Raw genomic sequence first — 9,330 nt, 5'->3', positions numbered from 1 at the left:
GGGAGCACGGGCGAAGGCCAGCTGCAGCCACTTCGCAAGGTCAGCCTCTGCAGCACCTGGCCTAAGTCAGAACACCTGGGCCGCGGGCGCCCCCATGACTCAGGTGAGGGCGAGAGGCGCCCCGGCACGGCGCCCTGCGTCCCCGCGGTGGAGATCCGGAGCCCAGAGCACCGGCTCAAGACCTGGAGCGAAGGGCTAAGGCCCGGGTCGCTGCCCCCAGCCCAAGTCAGACAGGTGAGAGACCGGGACCCGGCAGGGGGAGGGGCCCCGCCCGGCCCCACCCTCGGGGCCGCCCACCCGGGGCGGGGCCTCCGGGCCGCTCAGCCCCTAGCGGGCGAGCCGCGCGGGCCCCGCCCCCCGCCTATAAGAGCGGTGCGGCACTGCAGCTCCGCAGTTCTCACCGAGACCCGTCGCCCGGACTCTACGTGAGACCCACCGCCCGGACGCACCATGGTGAGTGCGGCCCCGCGGGACCGCGCCCCCTGCCTGGCTGCCCCGCGCCTCCCGGGCCTCGCCCCCGGGACGCCGTGCGCCCCCGCCCGACGCTGCGGGTCTCGAGGAGGTGCGAGGGGTGGTGCGTTCCCCGCCCCCACTCCCTCCGGGTGACTTGGGCCGGGCCGCGCGGTCCACTTCTGGAGGCCGGGGAAGGGAGGTGGGGCGGAGCGGGACTCCTCGCCCGCAGAGAGGAGTCCTGCTGGCAGTCGCCTCCCGCTCCTCCAAGCATTTGTGCCCTGAGCCTCCTGAGGGGAGTCGCGGTCCCGCGCCCCGTCCTTCCTGCGGGCGGGGGAGACCCGCTGGGCGGCCCTCCGCCCCTAGCCTGCCCGACCCCGACCACCACCCCCGCTCCCAGGACCTGACCGAGCACGTGCTTAGCGCTCGAAGGTGGTAGGGGGTCACATTACTTGGTCCAGCATCCCCTTTTCCTCCGACTGTGCGTGCATCCCTCCTACCCACTCCCCCCCCACCGGTGACTCAGCACCCCGCTTCTGAGCCGGGAGGGGTGGCGGGAATGGGGTTCGGCCTCGTGAGGCGAGCCGGCCCCTCTCCAGCCCGGCCGAGTGAACGGACGGGCAGAGACAGCTGGCGCGGAGCGGAGCGCGGGCCCAGGCCAGGTTGGGGGGAGGGGTACGAGGTGTGTGGGGGGTGGTATTTATAGCCCGGGAACGGGGGCCGAAAGCCAATCTTCGCTTTCCGCTGGGATGTAACTGGAAAGAATCTAGAAGGGGGGCGAATGCAGGGCCCGGGGGCAGGGTGGCCCCTGCGCAGGGGCCAGGCGGGTTACCTCTGGGGCCCCACCGCAGGTTCCGCTTCCTTTTCTGGGTGTTTGGAAACCGTCACCCCGCCATTTCGGTAGGGAGGCTGCGCGGGCCCTGCGCCGCACTACTTTGGCTGTTTAGGGGTTAATTTCCGACTGGCAGGGATGAGCCTGAGGCAGCCAGTGCCCCAGTGCCCACCACAACCCTATTGCCCGCCTGCCATCTGCACTCTGCTATTTCCGCGAGGGCTGCACGATGGAAGAAGGTGGTGAAGACACCCCAGAGTGCGTGGGTGGAGGTGGGGAGAGGAGCCAGCTGGGATCGATCCCCAGAGCCAGATGGCATTTAGAGGTGGGGGAGAGGGCATCCTGGTGGCCAGTGTGGTCGGCTGATGCCAGACTGGAAGGCTGAGACGTCTCTGCAGCTCACAGGAAAGAAAGGGGGAGAGGGTTATACGAAATTCTAGTTGTTTACCCTCAAAGAATTAAGTTGGGGGGCTTTTAGCTATAAACTCATGCCTCTGGGAAACCTGAACCTTCTCAGGCTGGGGAAGGTGGCTTCGGGAGCAGAGAGCTGCAAACAGCTGAGAAGTCGCTTGTCCTTGTCTGTTACTGCAGTGTCTGCCTGTCTTTCATATGCACTTGCCCTCTCTGTCCTCCCTGAGTGTCTCGTGAGTGTGGCAGGGTCATGTGGAGCCACAGCTCTTACTTGACAAGGTCGCCACAGAGAAATGGGCTAAGGGATTGGTTTGCTCTACTGGGTGCCTGGAGTGGTTAAGTCCTACGGAAGGGCGGGGGGAGGGGAGCCTGGGCAGGCTGCCAGCCTCTCTCGACCTCTGCCCAGCCCCAGGCCTCCACTTTTGCTAACCGAATCATCCTAGCTGGTTAGGGGAGAGGGTGGAAGAGAGGCTCCTGAGAGGAGAACTGCAGAGGTGGGGCTTACGCCGTGTCCCCTTCTCTTTATCCTTCAGCGCGAATGCATCTCAGTCCACGTGGGGCAGGCAGGTGTCCAGATGGGCAATGCCTGCTGGGAGCTCTACTGTCTGGAACATGGGATCCAGCCTGATGGGCAGATGCCCAGTGACAAGACCATCGGTGGAGGGGACGACTCCTTTACCACCTTCTTCTGTGAAACCGGCGCTGGAAAGCATGTGCCCCGGGCAGTGTTTGTGGATCTGGAGCCCACTGTGATTGGTGAGATGAAGATGGGGTGGAATTGAGGGGAGCAGAGAACGACTCTAAGCTTCTCTCTGGAGAGATGGCAGCCAGACCGGGCTCTCCTGGCCCTGCAAACGCTTTGCCCTGTTTGAAGCCGAAGAAGGGAGGCTCACCCGCAGGCTGGTCTGGGTTTCTCACACGCTGCTATCACAGGCTGGCAGACGATGAGCTCTTCCCCACATCTGACCGCAGCTGCCTCAGTGGGGGAGGGAGATCCCTGCTGAGCACGGCCTCATGGTTTGTGCCCTCATGACATGTTTGTGCCCTTCCAGATGAGATCCGAAATGGCCCCTACCGGCAGCTCTTCCACCCAGAGCAGCTCATCACTGGGAAGGAGGATGCTGCTAACAACTACGCCCGTGGTCACTATACCATTGGCAAGGAGATCATTGACCCGGTATTGGACCGGATCCGCAAGCTGGTGAGAACTTGGGATGGAAGGGAGGGAGTTTCTGAGATGATGTTCATGGTCAGGAACATTGTTTTTTCCCCCCCAGGATCCACTTTAGGGGGTCATCTCTAATTTTGTGTGTTGTAGAGCATGCTGCTGCTATGAGATGCTTACTAGTCCCTGCCCTGACGCCTGAAAGATTTTAGGCTTTTGGGGAGCCAGAAGGTAGGGTTCCTCAGGCCCCTCGCCTACACTGTTCTTTCTCTTTTCTGCCTTTCAGTCTGACCAGTGCACGGGACTTCAGGGCTTCCTGGTATTCCACAGCTTCGGAGGGGGCACCGGCTCGGGCTTCACCTCACTCCTGATGGAGCGGCTCTCGGTTGACTACGGCAAGAAGTCCAAGCTGGAGTTCTCCATCTACCCCGCCCCCCAAGTGTCCACAGCCGTGGTGGAGCCCTACAACTCCATCCTGACCACCCACACCACCCTGGAGCACTCGGACTGTGCCTTCATGGTGGACAACGAGGCCATCTACGACATCTGCCGCCGCAACCTGGACATCGAGCGCCCCACCTACACCAACCTCAACCGGCTCATCAGCCAAATCGTCTCCTCCATCACGGCTTCCCTGCGCTTCGACGGGGCCCTCAACGTGGACCTGACGGAGTTCCAGACCAACCTGGTGCCCTACCCTCGCATCCACTTCCCGCTGGCCACGTACGCGCCGGTCATCTCCGCGGAGAAGGCCTACCACGAGCAGCTGTCGGTGGCGGAGATCACCAACGCCTGCTTCGAGCCCGCCAACCAGATGGTGAAGTGCGATCCCCGCCACGGCAAGTACATGGCCTGCTGCCTGCTGTACCGGGGCGACGTGGTGCCCAAGGACGTCAACGCCGCCATCGCCGCCATCAAGACCAAGCGCAGTATTCAGTTTGTGGACTGGTGCCCCACGGGCTTCAAGGTGGGGATCAACTACCAGCCACCCACCGTGGTGCCCGGGGGCGACCTGGCCAAGGTGCAGCGCGCCGTGTGCATGCTGAGCAACACGACCGCCATCGCCGAGGCCTGGGCCCGCCTGGATCACAAGTTCGACCTGATGTATGCCAAGAGGGCCTTTGTGCACTGGTACGTGGGCGAGGGCATGGAGGAGGGGGAGTTCTCTGAGGCCCGGGAGGATATGGCTGCCCTGGAGAAGGATTACGAGGAGGTGGGCATCGACTCCTATGAGGACGAGGATGAGGGAGAAGAATAGAACAGCTGCCTGGAGCCCACGCACTATGTTTATTGCAAAATCCTTTCGAAATAAATAGTCTCCTTGCACGGTTTCTTGTCCCCTCTGTGAGTGCTTGAGCTTGTGCTGCTGCCGCCCGCTGCTTCTGCTGCTGCCCTCATTCTTTGCTGCCCATGACCCTTTTCCCTTCCACGGCTGAAGGTGAGACCTGCCAAGGGGTCCTTGCCAGGCCCAGAAACGTGGCCCCAGGGACCTTGATGTAAGACCCCAGGGGCGCCCAGGATGGTAGAGAGAGGAAATGAGGACTGACTCCCGGACCTGGCTGGCCAGCCACAAGCTGTTGAAAGATGCAAGTTTTCACTTCCTTTCCAAGTGGGAGTCTAAGTCCAGCACAGTTTCTGTATTTGAGTTAGATTGCTAGCCCGTTTCTTCCTGCTGCTGCTGCATTCACCGACTCTGGAAGCTTGGCCCGGGCACCTCTGTGCGTGATGAGGGCTTGGGAGCGGGGCTGGGCAGGCCCACAATTCCTGGGCATGGAGCCTAGTCATGAGCTTGGGGGATGGGAGGGGACGAGGGCAATCTCCTCAAGTTGTTTGTGTCGCCGCACCTCTGAGCAGCTTCCCACAGCTGTCTCTCTCGCTGCATTGCTGGGGCCTAGGGCTGTGCCATTAAAAGTCAGGTCGTCTCCCCTCTGTTTGTTCTTTATTTCTGGCCTCAGCCTCTATGCTAGCCTGGGGAGCCTCCCGCCGGGCCCTGGGGAAGATTCCAGCATTGCTAATAGGCACCCCAGGACCCATATCGACGTCAGCACGTGGGGGTGCACACTGCTGGGGTGGGGGCAGTCGGGGAGGAAGCTTCAATCTCAGGAGCAGGTGATGCCAGCCCTGCCCCTGCGTTCCCCTCCCTGGTGATTCAGGGACGCAGTGCCCTTCCCTAGGGAACAGGTTTCAAGCCCGGCAAAGGCAGGGCCCCTGTTTACTCAGCAGAGTAGGGCAGGAAGTGGCAGCTGGATACTGCTGCACCACACTGGCCTCATTAATCATTAACCGTGTGTGAGCTAGAACCCTCTGGGACAGACTGGGCCAAATGGCTGCCACCTCCACTCCCCTTGCCCCCAGGCCGAGGCTGGGAGAGACCTGTTAAGTTGCTGTCAGGAAGCTTCCTCAGGTGTCTCCACCCAGAAGCCCTAGCCTGGCAAACCGGCTGGGCTGCTTTGACTCAGCTACCCACTCCTGGGAATGAAGGGAAGAACAAATTCAATGTGCTTCTAGGGGGCCCTGGTCCTACTTCTTAGCAGAGAAGCCAGCTCGATCCAGAAGAGCTTTAAGTTTTTGACTAAGACAAGCTAGGACAACTGACTCCTCCCAGCTAGTCAGATCTAAGGTAGGGACACCTGCCTCCTTAGGCAGAATGGCGAAGTCATGCCATTCCTCATTAGGCCAGTCCCTCTTCCCAAGCGGTTCCCTTGGAAATGGCAACCAGACCCTGGGCCCCGGGCACCTCTTCTCTTTCATTCCAGGAACAATGAGACTAAGATCCACACCAAGCTGCTTTCACTTTATTCTTCTATTTATACATTCTCCTGCTCCCAGATGTGAAGGCAGACCATGATGTAAGCTCAGCAGTCCTGCTCAGAGCCTTTCTAGATTCTATCCATTTCCCCTTCCCCATCTCCTACCCTCGTCCACACCCAGTCAGTCCCCTGTCCAGTTGTTGTAGAAGCAAAGAAATAAGACTGAGCTGACAGTTCCCATCCACTTGTCCCCGATGCCAAGAGAGCAGTCCTGGAGACACCGGGTGGAGATTCTAATGAGGGATGAGAGCCTCCTTCCAAGGCACAGGGCCACCTCTCAACGTAGCCATTGGTCTGTTTAGATTTGGGTGGTATGTTGGCCTGAAGCTGGGGGTTGCAGTGCCTCCAACTGACTGAGGAGGAGAGAGATGGGAGGGCGCTCCTGGGGGTCTACAGTCATCATTGAGGCCAGCAGCTGCCGCAAGGTTGAAGAATGCCTGTGGAAGGAGGCGGGCAGGGTGACTGGAGGGTCCTCATTCCCCATGCTACGGTTCTAACTCCACTAATGCCAGTGAGGAGTCTGAAGTGTTTCGTACCCCTTTTATTGCTCACCTGGGGCTCTGCGGGATGCTGAGTTGGTTCTGCACAGCAAGGGCCACACTGTCACCCTTCTGGAACACCATGTCATATGGGCCTTCCCCAAACATCATGGCATACAGCACGCAGCCTAGGGACTGAACATAACTTGGTTATTACTTGACAAGGGACCAATAGAAATGATCTCTTTCCTCTGGACTCTGTAGTGAAAGGTGACTACATAAGCTAATAAGAATAGGCTGACCTCAGCCCCATGACACCACCAGGGTCCAGAGAAAGCACCAGCTAGCTGGAGGCTTCTGCACCCCCTGCTTGCCACTGCCTTCAGTCCTGACACTTAGCTGTACTCATTCTGTTCAAAGGGAGGAATGATACCACTTCCTGAGCAATTGAGTACAGTGTCAGTGACGGTTCCCAGGAAGGAAGTCGAGGGGGATGGGGACATACACGGTTCCTGGGGCCCCATGCAATCGAAACCAAAGACCTGCCCCTCTGCTGCACAGCAGGTACAGAGCGGTACTCCTCCCCATCCATGTGCCCCCCCACATGCTCCTCACCCAGACATCAGTCCGCTCATCAATGACACAGTGGCTCTGCACGGAGAAGAGCTCTGGGGCGCGGTAGGAGATGGTGCATCGCTGGGCTGCCCAGTCCTGGAAGAGTGGCCCCATAGCTCAAAAGAGAGGCACAGGTCATAGTCATGTGACCAAACTGGGGCATGCAACAGGAAAGGCTGAGGATGGGGAACAGGAGGGCAAAGGAACCTGGACACTCTTTTACCTGCAGGGCCAGAGCCTGGCGGGAGCCTTCCACATGGATGCAAGCTTGATTCATGGAACCCAAGTCCATTAAAACTGGCTGCCCCTCATCTCCAAGCAAGATATTGGTGGGCTTCAGGTCCCTGCAGGAAAGTGGAAATAAATGGCCCATGAACATCCCTGGATAGGGAGACTAGAATCCCTGGGGGCAAAAGAATCATGGGGACTGTTCCTTGGGAGGAGAGCAGAGACCACTCAATCCTTTTGGTGAGGCTCTTTCTTTCTGCCCCATAAGCACACTGGGCCCTCCCACTGACCTGTGGGCATAACCTCTGGCATGAATGGCCTCAAGGCCTCTGCAGATACCCAGCAGCAGCTGAAGGATTTGATCTTCAGTCAAGAAGTTGCCTTTGTCCTTCAGCCTTTCTATCTCGTTCCACAGCGTACCCCTCTGCAACACAAGTTTCCCCACGGTTGGACAGGTTTTCTGGGTCTCTGCTCCCTCAGCCTGATCCCTTCCCTGTGTCACAGCCTAGCAGCTCTTTCACCACACACACTACACACCTCACAGTCCCACTTGGGTTCCCCTAAACCCCAAATCTGAAGCGGTCCAACACAGGACATGGTCTCTGCTTCCTAACGTGCTTGGCTACTCACACAGCCCTCGGTAGATGACTCTGTTGCAAGCCCCTCCATTGCCAGGAGACTTTCTGACCTTGAAGAAGGGTAGCAGCAGCCAGGCCTCATGTTTAGTGCCCCGCTCCCTCAGACAATAAGCCACAAGGCGGAGGATGTTGGGGTGATGGAAGAGGCGATGCATGTCTGCTTCTCGTTGGGCTTCCTCCCGATCCTGCTGCTCGTGACACAGGATCCGCTTCAGGGCGTAGAAGTGTCCATCATGTAACCCCTCCACTAGGTCCACATAGCTGAACCCACTGTGGGCCAAAGGGGTCAGTGAAGGACCACGGTCATCTCCCACACTGCTTGGACCCAGAGGAACTCCCTGGGTGGGGAGGGGAGGGGGTGTCTTTCCCAGTCAGCAGAAACCCTCCCAAGACGTGGCTTCAGGAGAAGTCTGAAGATTTTACACTTTGAGCTCAAGGGTAGGAACACAGCAATCTTTGAGGTACCTTGGTCATAATGCACAGCTCTGCACGTGACAAATGCTCCGGAAATGTTACATGAGTAAGTAACAGTCAACATCTGTCAAGTGCTGTGAACCGGGCCCTGGGTGAGATTATTATTATTATTTTTTCTCTTTTTGGTGAGATGATTTCTATGCACTATCTCATTTAATCCTCACAACTCCATCAGCGACAAAAGATAATTATCTCCAGGGCAGCCCGGGTGGCCCAGCGGTTTAGCGCAGCCTTCAGCCCAGGGCCTGACCCTGGAGACCCAGGATCGATCCCGCATCGGGCTCCCTGCATGGGGCCTGCTTCTCCCTCTGCCTGTGCATGTGCGTGTGTGTGTGTGTCTCTAATAAATAAAATCTTAAAAAAAAAAAAAAAAAAGATGATTATCTCCATTAAGCAGATGATGAAACCACGGCTTAAGGTCACACCAGGTGGAGCCAGGAGGCCTGGCTCCAGAATCCACTTTCTTGGCATTCGGGTTGCTAGGCTCTGTCAGGGGAGCTAAAGGATGCTTTACAAGGATGAACCTCCTGAGGCCCTATCACGTGCAGACTGCTGTCCTTCACTCACCAGAACCCTGGGGGCTGGCTAGGCGATTTCAACACTCACCCCTCCCCCAGTTTCTGGATGAAGAGGTAGCGCTTGTTGTCAATGAGGACGGTTCCCCGGGAGCAGACACACAGCGCGTGGCCCATAGCGCCTCAGTCATCCTCCTCAGGGGCGGTCCGGGGCTGCCGACGGCCGCGTGCGGGCTGAGGGGGCTCTTCCAGGCGACGCGCTGGGGGCCCCGCGGATCATGCTGGAAGGCAAAGGACGGCAGGGTCGTGGGCCAGGCACGACCCCCGAAGTGCCGACGTGCAGAGCTGGCGCCCGGGCCTCGGAACGCAGAGGAAACGAGCCTTGGCGACGCCGGCTCGGGCACGGCCGAGGTCGGGTGCCCTGGAGCCTCGGGCCACGCCGCGACGCCCAGGCCGCGTCCTCGCCGTCGGGCCGCCTCGGCAGCCGCGGAGCGTGGGGGCGAGGCCCGGGCCCACCCGGCGGGGCCCGCCCCGGCCTCGGCGCGCAGAGCCCCGGGAGGGCCGGCCCCGACTCCCCACTGACCTGGCTCCGGCCGGAGACAAGCGCCGCGGACCGGAAGGAGCGTCTACGTCATCAGGCCGCGCCGGCGTAACGGCCCGCGGTATCCTAGCAACCGCAGGGCATCCGGAGGATGTGGGGGCGCGGAGCTGAG

General features: G+C 59.6%; 2 protein-coding genes across 5 annotated transcripts; one reads left to right on the top strand and one right to left on the bottom strand.

The window, feature by feature from the left end:
• Positions 1-6: 6 nt before the first annotated feature.
• Positions 7-4,189, top strand: TUBA4A (tubulin alpha 4a). Of its 2 annotated transcripts, none has more exons than XM_025441684.3 (4): positions 7-234; positions 2,227-2,449; positions 2,746-2,894; positions 3,145-4,189. In XM_025441684.3, the coding sequence occupies exons 2-4, from the start codon at positions 2,269-2,271 to the stop codon at positions 4,114-4,116; spliced, it is 1,302 nt and encodes a 433-aa protein (XP_025297469.1). In that variant the 5' UTR covers positions 7-234; positions 2,227-2,268; the 3' UTR covers positions 4,117-4,189. The 2 variants fall into 2 exon arrangements, with proteins under 2 accessions (XP_025297469.1, XP_025297468.1); XM_025441683.3 differs by lacking the exon at positions 7-234 and adding an exon at positions 293-453.
• Positions 4,190-5,631: 1,442 nt separating this feature from the next.
• On the bottom strand, positions 5,632-9,330 carry STK16 (serine/threonine kinase 16). 3 transcript variants are annotated; one of them, XM_025441685.3, is made up of 8 exons: positions 9,201-9,330; positions 8,709-8,898; positions 7,679-7,898; positions 7,281-7,414; positions 6,986-7,106; positions 6,763-6,858; positions 6,221-6,342; positions 5,632-6,105 (listed from the first exon to the last, which is right to left on the bottom strand). In XM_025441685.3, exons 2-8 carry the CDS (start codon positions 8,792-8,794, stop codon positions 5,967-5,969), a joined length of 918 nt encoding a protein of 305 aa, XP_025297470.1. In that variant the 5' UTR covers positions 8,795-8,898; positions 9,201-9,330; the 3' UTR covers positions 5,632-5,966. The 3 variants fall into 3 exon arrangements, with proteins under 3 accessions (XP_025297470.1, XP_048962776.1, XP_025297471.1); XM_049106819.1 differs by lacking the exon at positions 9,201-9,330 and having other exon boundaries at positions 8,709-9,069; XM_025441686.3 differs by lacking the exons at positions 8,709-8,898; positions 9,201-9,330 and adding an exon at positions 8,094-8,117 and having other exon boundaries at positions 7,679-7,837.

Source organism: Canis lupus, chromosome 37 (assembly GCF_003254725.2).
Source record: "Canis lupus dingo isolate Sandy chromosome 37, ASM325472v2, whole genome shotgun sequence".
Classification (NCBI taxonomy): Eukaryota; Metazoa; Chordata; class Mammalia; order Carnivora; family Canidae; genus Canis; species Canis lupus.
The sequence above is the reverse complement of the archived record's forward strand: the minus strand, read 5'-3'. Positions and strand labels throughout refer to the sequence as shown.

What these genes read in the sequence shown, in the direction of transcription:
- STK16 (XM_025441685.3), bottom strand. Translation starts at nt 8,794, where the DNA reads ATGGGCCACGCGCTGTGTGTCTGCTCCCGGGGAACCGTCCTCATTGAC. An exon ending in GCCAGGCTCTGGCCCTGCAG is followed by an intron (nt 6,859 to 6,985) that starts GTAAAAGAGTGT and finishes CCACTCTTCCAG; the next exon opens with GACTGGGCAGCCCAGCGATG. An exon ending in AGCATCCCGCAGAGCCCCAG is followed by an intron (nt 6,106 to 6,220) that starts GTGAGCAATAAA and finishes CTCCTTCCACAG; the next exon opens with GCATTCTTCAACCTTGCGGC.
- TUBA4A (XM_025441683.3), top strand. An exon ending in TCTGGAGCCCACTGTGATTG is followed by an intron (nt 2,450 to 2,745) that starts GTGAGATGAAGA and finishes GTGCCCTTCCAG; the next exon opens with ATGAGATCCGAAATGGCCCC. An exon ending in TGGACCGGATCCGCAAGCTG is followed by an intron (nt 2,895 to 3,144) that starts GTGAGAACTTGG and finishes TCTGCCTTTCAG; the next exon opens with TCTGACCAGTGCACGGGACT.